The sequence below is a fragment of the Taudactylus pleione genome, unplaced genomic scaffold (assembly GCF_031769625.1).
Source record: "Taudactylus pleione unplaced genomic scaffold, aTauple2 ptg000070l, whole genome shotgun sequence".
In the NCBI taxonomy this organism is placed as follows: domain Eukaryota; kingdom Metazoa; phylum Chordata; class Amphibia; order Anura; family Myobatrachidae; genus Taudactylus; species Taudactylus pleione.
Genome location: NW_028284472.1, coordinates 16011004 through 16029066, shown reverse-complemented (window position 1 = coordinate 16029066; position 18063 = coordinate 16011004). Strand labels below are relative to the sequence as shown.

Below are 18063 nucleotides of genomic sequence, written 5' to 3'. Positions count from 1 at the left end.
TGTCTTCGCCATGTGTCCTTGTCATGCCTAATTCTGAACTGGTTCTGGGATACGTTCAGTATCCTGGAACATGGGATACCAGCGCCGGTTAGGGGGAGCGTTAGGCACAAAGGGGGAGGATTAGATTTTAGGGTGCCGGTAGGAATAGGTTAGGTTTAGGCACTAGGGGGGAGAATAGGTTCAGGCACCGGAGAGGGAGGGTTAGTGTAGGGACAGGGGGAGGGTTAGGATACCTACCGACAGGTGTCGGTATCCTATGCCTGTTGGGATGCCGGAGTCAAGATTTTGACCACCGGCATCCCGTACCCATTCCCTTGGTTCTATATGCATTTTGATTGAGTTGCATCCTTTCATCTTATTATGCATATCTGCTCCATGCATGACTGTATTCCCCACCCACCATGCCCTATGCCGAATTAATCTGTCTGCCTCGCGATTGGTTAGAAATACAGCAGCATACATACAGTTTTATTCTGCCTATTTGTATTGGTCAGGTATATAATTTTGTCGTCTTGTATGCCCCTTTTACTCACCTGCTGTATTATGCTATGGTAATGCTTTGTACAGTAGTTTGGCTTTGCACTTACGCTATGGTTATCTGTTGCGCAGTGTACTTGTACGGCACTGTGGAAACTTCATGGCGTCTTATAAATAAAAGCTGCTAATAATAAAACACAGCAGAGCTGAGCACATACTAATTTCTGCTCCGAAAACCAACACTGGGAACCTGAGCTATCTGCATTGGCGCAAAAGCAGCCTATACATTATTCAAGTAAATGCAGTATATAATGAATTATGTAAATAATTTTATCAGATTAAAAACCTTAGCCTTTAAACAGCTATATCTTTACATTACTGCGGTGTACTGCATGCAAATTATGGCAGTGGTGGGGATCTTTTTTTTATATATATTATATTTTTATTTTAGCTAAACAGAATGGTTTTGAAATATAAATGATGTATTGATTTGAACATAAAGCAATATAATACATCATAAGCTGTGGCTTTCTGCCTGCAGCGTTCTGTGCCAAAATCTATTATATGCACAATAGCCTTCAAATAATTGACTTTATACCAATGCTTCTTTCGTGGAACTTCATCTCCGAAGCTTCGGAACCCCCGATTCTATTTTGAGCAGACATTTCATAATTAAATTGACATATTATAACTGATAACACAATCAATAATGTCTTCACTGTGCACAACATAGGTATAAAGTGTTTGGTTTTTTTCAGACCGAAAAGCTTTCTATAGATATACTGTACATATAGGAAAATATACATTTCTGGAAAATACAGGGGTCTATTCTTCTAATCTAAATGAATAAATTAAAGGTCACAACGTGTCTTCGCTCTTCAGTCTGTGGATGGAATGGATCTCCTGTACTGGCTTATAGTGTAGATTCTGCAAAAGAAAGAACAGGTCTTTACTCACTGAACGTTAACGCATGGGTGCAATACATTTACTGTACTGTGTGGGGATCTTAATCTAAATAATGTATCCAAATCCTATCACATTAAGGGGGAGATGTGTGAAACCATCGAGAGAGGATGGGTGGAGAAGTTTTGCCACTGCAACTAATCGGAATGGGTATGAATGGGTATGGGTTCGATTCCCGTCAGCGGCAGCCCGACAGGAGCAGAGTGCGATGCAGCGGAAGCCCGACAGCGCAGGAAATCCCGATCGTGGATAGGTAAGTATCCACTAACCTAACCTAACCCCCCTAACCCTAACCCTCCTTAGGGGTGCCTAACCCTAATCCCCCCTCTAAGTGCCTAACCCTAACCACCCCCTTCCCCGCTGCCTAAACCTAGGTCCCCCGGGGGGGTGCCTAACCCTAAGTCCCCCCCGGGGGTGCCTAACCCTAACCCTCCCTCCCCCTAGCCTAACCCTCCAGGGGGGTGCCTAACCCTAAATCCCCCCCCGGGAGCCCTAAACCTAACCCTCCTCCCCCCGCGGCTGTCCGCTCGCGGCGCCCGGCATCACTACGATCGTGATGCCGGGAGCCGGTCTCCCGGCGTCGGGGAAATGCGGGCGTCTACATCTAGACGCCCGGCATTTCACCCTTGCCGGGATAAGACAGTCGGGAAGCCGGCTGCCGGTATATAGGCAGTCGGCTTCCCAATTGCTTCCCAACTAATCAGATTTTATCATTTTATAAAATGGATACCGGCCGATTGGTTGACAATAAAACGATCGACATTCAGAAGAGTGACACATTCTGAATGTCGACAATAAAAAGGAATGAATAAACACCAAAGTAAATTAATATTGCCATCTAAATAGCAATCCTACTAGGTGGCGCTATTCGCATGCACTTAGGGCCTGATTCAGACCCGGTCGCAAGCGATGTGCGCTCACAACCAGGTCGATGGTGGGCCAGTGCACATGCGCACGACGGAGCCAGCTCCATCGTGCGCATGTGCGAGACCCGGATAGCGATGCGCACTCCATTGCTCGGGTCTCACAACAATGGGGGCGAGCTGTCGATGTTGAGTGACAGCTCGCCCCCTTTGGTGGGTGGGCCAGGGGAGTGGCTGCTCAAACGGAGGCGTTCCCATGTGAACGCCTCCGTTTGGGGGCGGCCCCACTGACATCATGAGTGATGTCAGTGGGAGAGATTTCGGCTCTGTTAGAGCCGAAATCTCTCTGGGGCTTGCGGCAACGAGACCCTACCACAATAGGGTCACCCACAGCTATGCGAGCTTCCACGAGGCCGTTCTAAAAAAAAATAGCCCGGCCCTGATTCAGAGCGAGCGCGCTGTCAGAGCGTCCGGCTCTGAATCAGGCCCTTAGGTCAGTGGTTCCCAAACTTCTTTGAATCACGGCGCTCTCGAGTATCAGCATTGTGTTTTCACTGCGCCCCTAAGCCAAAATTTTGTTATTGAGAGATTCAGAAAAAATAAATGATTAAGTAAATTGTGCTACCTGCCACTCTTAGGCTCAGTTATGTGGGGGGGACAGGTTTGTGCTTCAGTTTGTCCACATATTTACATTACATTGGCTATAAATAATTTGGTGCTAGACCACCAACCTGAGGCACCCCAGGGTGCCACAGCGCACAGTTTGGGAACCACTGACTTAGCTACTTCTTTAACTCTATGCAGCTGAAACTATTTAAATTGGTACAACTTTCATGGCGCCATATGAGCCAGCGCTGAGGGTAATTCAATACAGACAAACTTTGTGCTCTCGCAGCCACTGGCCATCACATAATAGCATCTTCCAGTTATGTGGGTGTTGGTGGTGGGGGGAGGATTTATGGTGATATTCCCTAATCATTGTCGGCTCCTATTAGTGGAATAACACTTTACCAGTGGTCGCCAACCTTAATTGGGGGGTGAGCTACTCAAGAAAAATTAAACCTCCTGAAGCTACTGTACTAAAATTGTATGGCGGTGTATTGATGAATTCCGCTCTTCTCTCTTATAGCCATTTATGTTCCCTATACGTTTGCTCTTTGTGGGGGTTTTTTGTTGTCATTCAAACAGTACAAAAAAAAACCCCTGTAAAAAATTCTACAGCAGGAATTAAGCCTCATGTTATGTTTGCGCTCACACTATAGGGCTCAATGCAGATTGTTATTAAAATAGATAATGTATAATTAGAGAATTAAAGCATCTAGTGTCCCACCATGCACGGATTTCACCATGCCACACAATATGATCGATGAGATTAATGTGCAGGAAACAGCTACACAAGTTTCCTGGGAGAACTGGTTAATCACAGAACGCCTCATTTTCATGTATAGTGTGTCCACGTTCAGTGGTCTAGCAACTCACTTTGTAAAGCTGGCCACACACTAGACCAACTTACATCCAACTAGTTGATTGGTTGGAATGAAAATCTGGTAAGGTATGAAAGCAAATGACAATCGGCAATTTGCTCCCAAACGCTGGAAAATGGACAAAAAAAACTGTTTGAACAAATTGTTTAGATCAAACATTTAACAAACTTGTCTGAACGACCATTTTCATCTGTTTTCTGACATTTAGGAGCAAATTGCTGATCAATAGTTATTCCCATATCTTACCAGATTTTCATTCCAACCAGACAACTAGTTGGCTGGTTGGATGAAAGTTGGTCTAGTGTGTGGCCAGCTTAATACTGCAGGCTTTTATTCTGGAGAAATAAGGGCTGGGCGGGAGTCACTCGCTGTGTCCATCATGTAGTGTGCCGCTCCGCCGTGGCGTTGATGCTGTGGGTGGAGCCACCGGGAAGCGCGTCAGGTGACTGCAATATCGGCTATGGCAATCACCTGACACACTTCCCTGTGGCTCCACCCTCGGAGTTGACTATACTGAATACAGGAATGTCTAATTTGTAGCCCAAAGGTCACATGTCCCTCTGATGCTTTTCTTTTATGACAATCTGAGAACTTTTGTAGGATTTATTGCATGAGGATAATATTGTATTATATACTAGCTGGAATACCCAGCGTTGCCCGGGTTGAAGAAAGGACCTTGAAGTATATCTGCAGCCTTCATTTTTGGGATTGTCCTCGCCTATAACCCCATTCCATTGATCCGGAAAAGGACCCCACTGTTTGCTAACATGGTTTTAGCCCTGAAGAGGACCTGTCTATCCATTTATATGTGCTTGGAGGAAAGGAGTAACTGTCAGTGCAGGTGCAGTGTGACAGTTGATCCTCTGACTCACTGCTCTCCCGCTGGAGCTCTGCTTGCCACTCAATAGTACCTATCAGCCTGTGTCTTCAGATCAGTGCAGGTTTAGGCACTGGAAGACATCCTGAGCATACTTTCTTAAACAAAAATTTCAAGTCGGAGATTCCCCGGCCTACTTGGTGGGCACCATGTAGACCTCCATGGCCCTGACGAACTTCAAACCTAGCCAAAAACCTAATCCTGGTCAAACTGCGCTACCATGGCAAATTTGCTGGAGCTAACAAAACTCTGGCCATGCATAAAGACAAACAGACACACACACGTATACGTTTATTATATAGATAATTTATATGACTATATGTACAAACGAAGGCTTGAAAATAGTATCTGCATAACAGATGAGCTTTGAATATCATCATAATACAGATGTGTGCTCATACACTATTGCTCAAGTCACGCTAAATAGCCCCTCTTGGTGCGTCATGTCCCAGGCAGCTCGCCTACTTCTATCATCTCTTTTGCTGGACACGTGTATCTTACTCACATAACAGAAGTGACAAAACGACATTGCTATATTGCACTGATCAGTTTGATGTGCGGCCTTTGTATATCGGTGTGAGACTGTGGGCCTGAGTCAGAGATGGATGCTAGGTCGATGTTTTCGCAGTTCATTGTCATAAACTGCGCATGCGTCAAAGTACTTTACCCTGATCGCTCACTGCGACTTTTTACTCGCAGTGTGATGGACAAGCTGGCAGCATTTGGGAAAATATGTAAAGAAGAGTGGCGGTAAAAACACAGGCGTATCGTGGCCGTTTTCAGGGCATGTTTCTGCCTACATCTGTGATGCCATATGCAGAAGACAGAGCTCCAGTGTCTCAGTCCCCGGTGGCCATTTTTGCGTGGTCATAGGTTTACCTAGGAGGCCGATTATCTTATTGTCTTTGTACGCAGGTGCTCTGATTTGCGAAGGCGCCGGTAGGTCGCCTAAATGGAGATGCCCTTCACTTGTAGCATATCAGTCGCACCGAGCGTCTTTCGCTATATGGCGTATAGACGCTAAGGGCTATACTGTATTTACTGAAGTACATGTTTCTAGAAATGGAGATGTTACCCATAGCAACCAATCAGATTCTACTTAACATTTAACTAGCACCTTCTAGAAGATAATAGCTAGAATCTGATTGGTTGCTATGGGCAACATCTCCACTTCTAAAAACTCTCACTTTAGTAAATAAACCCCTAAGTGCTGGAGGACACAGCTGTATAATATAATGGCTGATGTCATCACTTCAGTACCTTGATATGGTCACAGAACTTCACAATGACTTCCAATACCCTTGTACTGTACAGATTGGTTACTTTATAAAATATATTGTGTATGACCTTGCCCGTAATATTGCATTATCACATATATGCGGGAAACACTGCACTAATTAGACATGTAATAGGTAGATTATAAAACATAAGTAAATATGAATAATGCAATAATGATAAGCCAATAATCATGGCAGGTAGTTGTACATTTAAAGTGATGAATTCTCAGGGATCATTTACAAATGAGCTAGGAAAATAGATAAAAGGTGCACAAAAGCTAAATACATGTGATTTGTAGGCACTACTTTTACCAATACAAATTTTAGATGTGCTGGATGCAAACATATCCGAGTAAAATCGAACCGCTCATCTCTAATACAAATATTGTAGAGATACCAGAAACACAGAATCGTTGCACCCAGCTACAGAAGTCTGTCCATTTATGTGCACTGAGAAAGATTTCTGGACTGCACAACCCTGAATATATATATAATGGGAGGTGCCACCTGATGAGACTAATTGCAGGCACAGAAACAGACAAATCTCAGGTGCACAACTCCAAATTATTGATAATATATAAATGCAATAAAATTTTGCAATCAGTAGAGGTTTTTAGCATCGTTTTTGGGGCGTGGGTCCCCCTGGATTGCTTTGGTTGATCTGTTTCAAGGCACCACATTATAACACATTTTTCTTTTATAACACATTTTAACCCTTTACTGTTTGTTTATTATACATGTACTTCACCTTTTTATTTTCATTTCTTTATATGCAGCTGTAGCTGCTCTTAACTATCTCTTTTACACTGCACTTTTCTTACTATGGTGGTGCCCTGGGGCAACTTAGCTGGGCCAGTTTGGGGGGGGGGGGTCCTGCGCTCTGGATTTGAACCTTAGTATGTTAGGGACCTACCCTAAAGAGGTTACCTGGATATGGTGGGTAGGCCCATAACCTTGGCCATGATTATGCTAAAAACCCCTATTGATTGCAAAACTTTATTGCATTTATATATTATCAATAATTTGGAGTTGTGCACCTGAGATTTGTCAGTTTCTGTGCATTTATGTGCTCTGGTAAGTCCCCATCTACTCCTTAGCGTCTTGTCACATTTACAGTAGGACAGCCTTATGTCTATTCCACATACGTATATATTCCTGTTCCGCTACTATGGGCCATATTCAAATTGAGGCTAAAGAACGGGTTATCGGCAATAATTTGTCGCCGATGACATTTTCGCCTGTTTCAATTATCCCCGTATTCGATTTCAAAGACTTTTCGCCGGTGTGAAAAGTCTTTGTTAAAGAATGGGGATAAGGTTTCACCATGTAATACATGACGAAAAAAAGTGCAGAATTGGGGTTTAGTGGTGCAGAATATAAAAAATAGCCTGCAGCCTTTTTAATGTCCCCTACCAGTAATCTGTGTCAAAAACAATTAAAACAAAACTTCAGGTCACCCCAAAAAATGTACTTCAATTTTGGGGGTGAAAAAAAAATAGGGGAACAAAGTTTTAAACTAGCGAAATTAATTAAAGGGGAGTTCCCAAGTATGCGGCAGGTGTTTTCTAGAATGTGGGTGGTTGCGGCAGGTGCTTTTTTAAAAAGAATTAGTAAAAATTACTTTAGGGACTTAAGAATATGCTTGCATCCATTTTCATGTACCCCAAATTTGCTGGGACAGGTTTTTTTTTGGGGAAAAAAACATGTCCCAAGTGCTATTCTTCACCCCTTCGTCACAGGCGCATTTATGCGCCAGCCGCGGCAATTTAAAAACCAGACTTACCTTCCGCAGGCCAAAACGGGGGTACCCATAGTGATCCCCCATGTCAGAACATCTTTAGGGGGGTCCCAAGATGATTTCCCAAAAAAATCACTGGACTTTGATACTTACCTTTCCACCGGGTCCCGTTTTCGCCGGATCCTAATTAAATACTGGGATAAAGCGGGCACACGCCTGATACTATATCCCAGAAAAAGCAGCGATGATGGCGAAAAGTCCGACCTCTGTTCCATTCCACCAATCTGCAACACTTTTGGCAAAGTCTTTTTTCCTAAGATTTCCTTTAATCCTTCTACCATCCAGTTTCAGTGTATGTCGGCGCTTACCTACCTACCTACCTAGAGCCCAGATTACAATAACCTGTGTTTATGGTTTATTTTCTGCTTGACAGATGGGCAGAAGGGGGCACAGCTGGATTAACAACAGGGCAGCCTGGAGGGGGTTCACACATAGCTACATTACCATCATGGGGGCACTGTGGCATACAGTATAGGATAATGTGAACTGGGGGAACTGCCGTGTGTTTAACACATTTGTGCTGCTGGGAGTATTTACACATTATCATTTTTAATAACATCGCCAGCAGATACTATGAACTATTTTATTGCTGTGGCCCCCACAAGTTAGTTGTCCTGGAGCCCCCACAACCTTTAATCCGGCCCTAGGAGGGGGCACAAACCAGTATCCCGTAGGTTCTTAATTTGGCTCTTGTGTGTTGCATTTTATTCTGTTACTTATCCTGTTATAACTATGAGCGGGATATTCATCAAAGCTTCTAAAGTGGATAAGTGGGTATATGCCCATATCAGCCAATATGTTTCTAGCTATCATTTTATAGAATGTATTTGATAATTGGTAGCTATAAGCTGATTGGGTGCTATCAACAACTTCTACACTTGTCCTCTATAGATGAATTAATACATATCCCCCTTAATTTAGTTGCAAGCATCTTTTTAATTCTCCCATTCCCTGCATGGGAAATAGGTAAAGCACAAATTTAAATGAGCACAGAAGTGAGAAGGGCAACATTAACTCTTATTTAAAACTATTGTATGAATTATTTCATGGTTACTTAATGCGTGAGAAGCGCCAGTGTAGGATAAGTGTTAATGAGCCCTCATTGTAACAGTGTGTTAGATGACCTACCTGGAGTTTGATTTCTGCAGAGATTTGCCCGTCCTGCAGCATGGGAATCTGCAGTCGATCACTTGGTAAATGATAGGATTGTACATAGCTGCTGATTTGGCAAGCAGTGTCGGCACCACAGAAAATTCTATTGGAACAGAATCAGGTCTTCCAAAGGCCGACCAGACAGACACAACGGCATACGGTATCCAGGCAATGAGGAACCCTGCACAGATCAACATTGCCACCTTGTGGCAGGAAAAGAATATACACAAAATCAAAAAGGAGTTACAAACAAGAAATACTTTAATCACTCACTATAAGTTATAACTAAATGCTTTTTAATTCCTCATTATAAATTATAACTAAATACTATTTAATTCCTAGAAATGTCTTCATACTTCAAAATAATTTAAAAGAAAAAACCACTAATCATTTTGAAAAGGTCATACCATTTTTTTGTACTACTAAAAATAATAATGTTTTTACTAAATAAAAATACATTTAAAAGTAAAAATAAAATGACATGGAGATTCTAAGGAAAAAAGGAGGACACCATTTGTTTAAATTTTGATACATAATTAGAAAATAAAATAAATTGCAAGATATATATATATATATATATATATATATATATATTATTCTTATGTAATGGTAAAACAAGAAAGTTGTTCAATTATGTTATGAATAAAAAGGACTTTCAGTCCTGAAATAAAGAAAATATAAAATATAAATGATCGAGGGTAGGCTTGGTTTCAGCAGCAATCTAAGTGACAGCAGGGCCGTTTAGAGCTGTGCCAGACCTGGGTACTTTTGAGGGGTGTGGCCTAATGTAAGGATGTGCTGTGCGGCCATGTCCTCTCACTAGAAAATATAGTATTTGCTCCACAGGGGGGCGCTGTGTTCAGCCAGGGGAAAATCCAGGGGGAGGGGGGGGGGGTTGATCATTGTGTTTGCTCCCTTTTCCCCCCTACCATACAGGGAGAGGAGACTGCAGCTCAGCGGCAGCAGCCTCCCTGGATCCATCGCAGCTCAGCACACATCAGCGTGTGCTGGGCTGGGGAGATGCAGGTTGCAGCTGTTGACAGGTAAGGGAGGGGATGGATGGTGGACCCGCTCCCCGGCCTGAGTAATTAGTACCCGCTCCTCCCTCTCTGCACCCCTTATTGACAGCTTGATGATGTATGAAGCAGTGAAAAGAGTGGAGAAGAGAACCAATGGAGAAGTTGCCCATAGCAACCAATCAGCTTTTACTGCTACTGTACATTGTGGGCTAGGCTACTGTACATCGAGGATGGGGCTACTGTACATTGTGAGTACTGTACATTGTGGGTGGGGCTACTATACATTGTGGGTTAGGCTACTGTACATTGAGGATGGGGCTACTGTAGATTGAGGATGGGAAACTGTACATTAAGGGAGGGGCTACTGTACATTGTGGGTTAGGCTACTGTACATTGAGGGAGGGGTTACTGTACATTGAGGGTGGGGCTTCTTTTCAGAGAAAACTATTTGTCTACGGTTTTCTTTAGGACAAAAATACCTTTGGACATCTTTATAAGGTTTATATCATATAAAATTCATATGAAAATTAAATAAAATCATTGTTTTTACCTATTGCTGCACAGAACAACAATAGCAATAACATGTTAGTGGGTGAAGACCATCGGAATAGCAGGAGCAGACCCATAATAAGGCAGTGGTGCGCCCTGTGCCGGCCCCACCCCCTAAACCCATGACGTCACACCTAGGGGGAGTGGCATCCAGCTCCGGCTAGTAGAGCACTGCCTGGCGCGTCCTTAGGACTCTCCAGGCTGCAGGATGCATGTGCAGAGCATCCCGTAGGCTCTCAGGGTGGCTCTGCAAAAGCGCTTGTGGCTGCAGGGTGCCGTTCCTGCAAGCCATATGCAGGTGCCATGGGGCAGCAATCGCCCAAACCTAGCTATGGCCCTGAGCAGGGGGAAGCTACATGACTGCAGGAGCAGGAATAGGGAATGCAGATCACAGGAAGAGGAAGTGCTGTACTGCAGTTTCCTCTGTTACGGCATAGTAATGAACTGAGAGATCTATGTACTAAGCCTTGAAAAGAGAACGTAGCTTCAGATAAAGTACCAACCAATCAGATCCTAACATCTCTTTACTGTATGTGTGAAAAATGACAGGAGCTGATTGGTTGGTACTTTATCTCCATGCTTAGTACATAGACCCCTGATTCCTGAATTTTCAAATCAGCAGATTCTCATGGGCTTTGCTCACAGAAGTTAAAATAGCAACAGTAATAAATATTAAATCCAGCTTGTTTTACATTATTTGCTTTTGCCGTTTAAATCCAGTGGCTTTGAAATCCCTCTGTTTAGTAAATATACCCCAAAGAAGTGATCTTTAGTAGTGAGGGTTAATTGTTAATTAATATCTGTTAGCTAATTAGTGATCATTAGTTTTAAATGAGTGTGAAGGGGTTGGTGTAAGTGATATGTGAGAAGTTTTATAGTGCATGTTAGATCTATGGGCATTTCTCATTTTATGGCAAATGGGTGTATGAGGACATGTGAGGTATATTTGGAGCAAGTAGGGGATCTGAGGTAACGGGCCTCAGGGGCATAATTGGATATTTTGGGAAGAGTGATGTTGGGTACAATGGTAATTTTGAATGTTTTTTATTATTTAGATAAAACTTTCAGTCTGTAGCCTGCAATCCCCTCCTCACATCATGTCACTGCCCCTGTCACATGCAGCCCTGTCCTCACTAACATCACTTATCTCCTGATATACTCTGTGCTGCTGGAGATCCTCCCACTACATAACTCGCAGTCTGCTTCCGCCTACCTCCATTCCCCTCCTCACATCACGTCACTGCCCTTCACATGCAGCCCTGTCCTCACTGACACATCACTCATCTCCTACTATACTCTGTGCTGCTGGGGATCCTGCTCCTCCCACTATATAACTCTGGAACTATCACAGTTCTTGAAACTGGCTCTATGCACTTTGTGTGATTTGTCTTAAATTATATTTGCTACACATTCTACCAGAAGGCTTTACCCGGAGTACGTCCTTTATCCTCTCCCGCTCACGGTGATACAACTTTTAAGGTGCCCACACACTTGGCGATGTGCTCACGATGTACGATTTCCGTTTAACTCTCCCCCGGGAGCACCCTGGCAGTCCTACACACGATTTGAAGTAAAAAACATCCAATCTGACTTAAGATCTATCTTGCATCCACAGGGGTGTATCTAGGGGTCCGAGCGCCCCTGGCAAATTAAGTCCCCCAAAATGAGGAAAACATAAATTTATTACACTTACACTGGGGGTAGTTCAATTTACATGCCTGTAGAAATAGGGAGACTGTATGTATAATGTATATATATATATATATATATATATATTTTTTTTTTTTCAGTTATAACACTTACTACATGAAAAGCACTGTTTATTCATTTCTATATGTCAACAGCACAGGAAAAGAGGGCATCAATAACACACAAGATGCATTGTGGGCAAGATAATTTGCATATATGCAAATTCGCTTGCGAATAGAGCCTTTTGATTGATGCGGTGCTTGCACTCTTTTCCTGCACAGTTGACATATTGGAATTAGTGAGTGGTGATTGGTATGTGTTGGGTATTGTGGGGGATGAAATATATTAGGGATAAAAATAAAAAAAATTTACTCTCCCTAATTTTAAATGTTTCTGATTTATAAAGGGACATATAAGAAGGCTAATACATAGTAACAATTAATGGAGAACACTGGTAAGAGCAGAGGAGACAGAAGGAGACCAGGGATCTTTGCTGCAGCTGACTGCAGGACACTGCTAAGAGCAGAGGAGACAGATGATCATGTGCTAGTGATGTCGGGCTGAAACAGCGCCCCCCTCGGCTGGTGCCCCTGGCAAGGGCCATTCAGGCCAATAGGAAGATAATGCCCCTGTGCATCCACTCACGATTTGGACATTTTTTACATGATCTGTCATCCCCATGCATTGGAATCACCCAGATCGTGTAAAAAAATCGCCAAGTGTGTAGGCACCTCTAAAAAGGAGACATGCACTGAATTCCATAATCCAACACCAATACACCATCATGTCACCTTGGTCAGCTTTATCTCCAGCGTGTGGTTTTTCTGATTCCTGGTGTCGAAGTGCGCCACCTCCTCTGCAGAAGACTTAACCTTAGCAATGATCATTGCGTACGAAAAGACGATCGCCATGGTGGGGAAAATGAGGCAAAAGAAGAGTATACTGACAACAAAGACCTTCCCCTTTATAGAGGCCTGTGCCAGCCACCAGTCCAATGTACATGACGTTCCAAACGGCTCCGGGGCATAGTTACCCACCCCAACCATTGGCAGAGTAGCCCAAAACGATGCGTAGGACCAGATGAACACCAGGCTGATGATTGCATGACGGCGTTTCAGCCAGGTACCTGCAGAAACGTTATAAACAGAGTAAGCAAAGCACAATAGGCAAGATCTTAGGTTACAATGATTGTAGGCGCCTGTTTGTGAATACACAAATGCTCACTCAGGTTTTACCCTCAGCTGTCAATCACCCCTATATTTATGAATGAGGAGAATTAGAAATGTTGCCTTTTCTCTAGGATTGTCCTGCTTTGCGCTCCGTAGTTTCCATATCGCCATTTTTTTCTCCATCTCCGCCTTATATTTTTTTTTAACTTGTAAAATGATAGTATGGCTGAGTTAATACCAATATAAAACATCACTAACAAAATGTATTATATATATGGTGGATGTTTTTACATAGGTTTCTTTTTATCTGGCTGAATCTGCCCTTTACATTACAAAAAGAGGAACATTATCCTCTCTGAAGAGAATGACTATTAAACATCATTTATTTCCTGTATAAGATCTATAGAAAAAAAACTTTTTATGGAATAAAAACAATAACAAAACTAAATGTCTACTATAGACTTTATAATTGATATTACTATGGTGCAAAATGCTATTATTGTTCCATAAGACACATTTCTAAGTTCATTTCCACGTAGGAAACCCTCCAGAGAGGTAATAAAGTAGAGTAAATTATTTTTAACTAGATGGTTCATTCTTCACATACTGTATCTGACAACTGGGGTAAAAATAAACAATATTCTGGCACATCACAAGCAGGGCCGGAACAAGGCGTGTGGGGGCCCCAGTGCAACCCAAAATAAATGGACTCAGCACAGCCGGACTTTCCGGCGTCTGCACTGCCTAAAGAGGTGTCCGGTTCATGAGTCTCGGCACTGCCATCAGTGTGTCCCTACAGAGCCTGCAGAGTTGCGACACTGCCGGGCACACTGATGACATGACGTGAACTGGACGCCTATTTAGTCAACACTTTGTGGCCCTATGTGGCACTTTGTGTGAACAGGTAATATGTCGACATTCAGAATTGGTTAAAATGTCGACATGTTCATAATGTTGACATACAGTACAGTGACCCTAAACCTCACCCTAAACCTAAAAATAAGCAAAAAACAGGTTTAATGTGAACATGTCAACATTGTTTACATGTTTGAATGTCGACATATTGCTTGTCGACCTAAAGTCCATGTCAACATTCTGAGCAGTTCCCATAACTGAATACTGTGATGCTTATATTCATCTAACTGGCAAAATACATCTGCTTCCACAGCTCCTGTAATTAAGCAATTAACATCCAGCCACGCTTGGGGTCGTGTAAGGAAGAGATCTCGGCGACTTCGGAAAAGGCGCAACTTTTGCGTCACGTATATCAGGAGCTACAGTGACAAAGATCCACGTCAGCTCGTCCATGTTTCATGCGGCACAGTAGCTGGGACGATGTTGGCATGGAGCCACCCGTGAGAAGAAACCGTATATTGAAAACTCTGGAGCCCTTTCCACAATCATTACCACAATAACAACTGATGATATTCCATATGGAAGATGGGTAACAAACACAGTTGCACATGCTTGTACATTATATGTTATTGAGCAGCTCTAGTGACCCAACACCTAAGCTCCCACAGGCTTCGGGGGCTACTTATGAAGGTGATCACTAATTCCTCCTATTTAGGGATATCGCAGAGATACCAAAGCTTTCTCTTGCAGTTCCTATATTTTCGCAGTTTACCACATCCCCATAGGCTGCTATGAGCACTGCGTTGTCTGTGTAATTTAAAAAGTAGTGGAAAGCCCTGGATTGAGAAATAGTGGTGCTCCTCAAATGTGTATTGCCATCAAATACAGTGATAGGGATCTGTAGTTAGTTCAGGGTGTACTGTACATAAACAGACCCCTTAGAGAGCATAATCTTAGACATTTAGGTCATTGTTAGTCAGCTTATTTCACATATTGAGCTGTGTAGGACAGTTGGCACAGTGGTTAGCATTACCGCCTCACATTTTTGAAGGTCACAAGCTCAATAACCAAGGCACTATCTGTGTGGAGTTTCTATGTTCTCCCCGGGTGCTCCAGTTTTCTCCCACACTCTAAAAGCATGCTGGTAGGTTTATTGGCTTCTGATAAAAAGTTGACTCTAGGGTGTATGTGAGCCCATGTGATAAATGATAATGCATATAGGGCCCTCATTCAGAGCCGCTCGCTATTTGCGGTCGTTCGTTCTAAAACAAGGGGTGGCTATTCAAATGAACCGTTCGCTAATTGCGGTCTGTTCACGCCTCTAAGTCTGAACGAGCGAGCAAAACTTGCGGTTGTAATTTTGAAAAATACGCCCCCTGGCCGCTCACACCCTACGTCATGTCCGCTATTTATTAGATTAATTGAGTACATCGAACAGCGTATGAACTGCTCGCTATTCTTGTGGCTGGTTTTTTCAACCGCTATTTTGCGAGCAGTTCAGAGTAAAAAAAAACCAAGTGACGTGGCCAATGACGCTGCTGTATTAATTATGCACTTCCTTAAAATGCCCGTTTTGACCTTTAAGCACGCCTGCGATCTAATTCCACTCCCCCGTTTTCAAGCACCTTCCCGTTACCACCCACATACGCCTCCTCCTGTCACTCAAAATAGCAGGCATTCGCTATATAGCAAACAAACGATTTTCGGTCGCACTAACTGGTTCGCGCATGCGTATTCAAATCCATACGCATGCGCAGATGTGCGAACATCGGTCAGAACGAACGAGCGGCCGCTTACGAGCGGCTCTGAATCAGGGCCATAGACTGTCAGCTCCACTGGGCAGGGACTGATGTGAATGACTGAAATACTCTCTGTAGAGTACTGCAGAATATATGTGCACTATATAAATAGATGTTGATAAATGAAAGCTGTTACTTACCATACCACAGATGGCAGATTTTCAGGTATCTGTCAAAGCTGACCACGGTCATTGTTATGAGGCTTCCACAGCCAAAGAAGAACCCAATCCATCCGTACCACTGACAGATAGTCCAGCCAAACACCCAGCGGTGGCTGAAAAAGGCCACTATGCAGAATGGCTTCCCCGTCACTGCAATGAGATGCATGGAAATCGGTACAGAGGTCACACAGGTTTACAGAATGGCTACTATTTGTTAATTTGTACAACGGAAGGATTGCAATGAGACTGAGGTGAATTAAACCTCAAGGCTGTTGGCAGAGTTTAGTGTACGTCATGTGTACACGGTAGCCTCTTAGAGGATAGTGGGTATGTCTAGTGTCTGCCTTTATACAGTACTCTGGCTGCTGAGCCAAAGCCTCTTTCATTTGTGATCTTCCCACCCTCCATTCCCAGTTTTGGTTATTGTGTGGAGTATGTAGTTGGCTGTTTGTGGCTGGAAAAAAACGTCAGGATGCCTATTCACAGTACTCGCAGCGGTGGTTTGCGAATTGACTGCCAAATGCGATGTGAGAGAAGTGCATGAAAAAGTGGGGAGACAATCCTGGACCCCACAAAATTGATAATTTCATTAGCAGGACTGTATAGAAGGCTGTTTGTGGGCATTAGGGAAGTACTGAAGGTTTTATTATGGTGTAAAATGGCTGATTTGTGCTTTTTTTTTTTCAAATGCACAAAAAAAAAAAAGGTACATAATAAACTTTTTTCGTTTAATCTAAAACGAATTAAATGAAAAAGGCTAAAAAAAGTTGGAAAAAATTACCCCAAAAATAATTTTTTTTATTAGTTTATGCACCCCAAATTTAATTACAGTATTTTTTCTTTACTTGAAAAATGGTAAAACATAAATAAATAATTCTTTTTCAATTAAAAAAATACTGTAATTAAATTTGAGGTGCTTAAACTAACGAAAAAGTTGATTTTGGGGTAATTTGAGGGCATTTTTTAACCCCAATTGGAAACTTACAATTGCCTAATTATTAATTTGGGGGCAGTGTCCAAGGGGTTCAGCACTGTGTCCCAACATTTTAAACTAAAAATAAAGATTTTCCTTTCCATCTCTCATCCTCGGGGAGAAAATGAATTCGCTATGCGAATTCGAAGAGAAAACAGCAACTTACACCTACTTGGATTGACCCCATAGTTTAACAATTGGGAACTTTTTCAAAACACTAATAAAATGATACAAATATTGCAAGGTATCTGAAAAGATACAGTACAGTAAATCAAACAATCTAGAGCAAAGTGACATCCAGCTTGTGATATTGTCAAAAAAAAATGCCTTCCATAATTTTTCACACTTAATGCAAATACACATTTAACAGCCCTTTGACTCAATTTAAGTACCCTAATTACTTTTATTAGGGTTATTAATACACTTCTATATTGATTTCCCAGGCGAGTTAGGCTTTATTGGGGGTACAGACTGATTTCCCCCCAAAAAAACTGACCTTTTCGCCAGTTCCGTTATTCGCTGCATTCGCCAATATGCGTTTTCGCCTGTTTTACAATTGAATAGGGCGAAAAGCGGGTGCGCGCATCGAGTAAGCAGGCGACAATGTTGCCTCAAAACACGCAACTGATGCAAAAACATTGCGCTTTTTGCCGATCTCGGGTTATCGCAGCTAACTGAATCCGCCCTTAAGTGTGAGATTTTAAGTATGCATCAATAAAAGTTACATTTTACTATTTGTGTGACCAGGGCACCACATCACTAGTGTTGCTTTTCAATACTTGGTATTTTATTATAGTGGGCAGCACCTTTTCAGTACTCTATGTCATTAACAATAAAGTGTTAATACAATTTATAACAGAAGAGCAGGTCATTAATACCCCTTTTACACCAGAGCAAAAACCTGGGTTTTTTCTGGGTCTACCCGGGTCGCAGCTCAGTGTAAAAGGGTCCCTGAAAA

General features: G+C 42.6%; 1 protein-coding gene across 2 annotated transcripts in view; it reads right to left on the bottom strand.

Annotated features, from left to right (window-relative positions):
• Positions 1-856: 856 nt before the first annotated feature.
• The window catches only part of OPN5 (opsin 5), a 112077-nt gene continuing 94870 nt past the window's right edge, over positions 857-18063 (bottom strand). For both annotated transcript variants that reach the window (XM_088467364.1, XM_088467365.1), the window contains exons 4-7: positions 16112-16282; positions 12940-13274; positions 8868-9094; positions 857-1404 (exon numbers count right to left, since the gene is read on the bottom strand). In XM_088467364.1, the coding sequence (XP_088323490.1) occupies positions 1356-1404; positions 8868-9094; positions 12940-13274; positions 16112-16282 (782 nt within the window). In that variant the 3' untranslated portion in view covers positions 857-1355. The remainder of the gene's footprint in view (positions 1405-8867; positions 9095-12939; positions 13275-16111; positions 16283-18063) is intronic.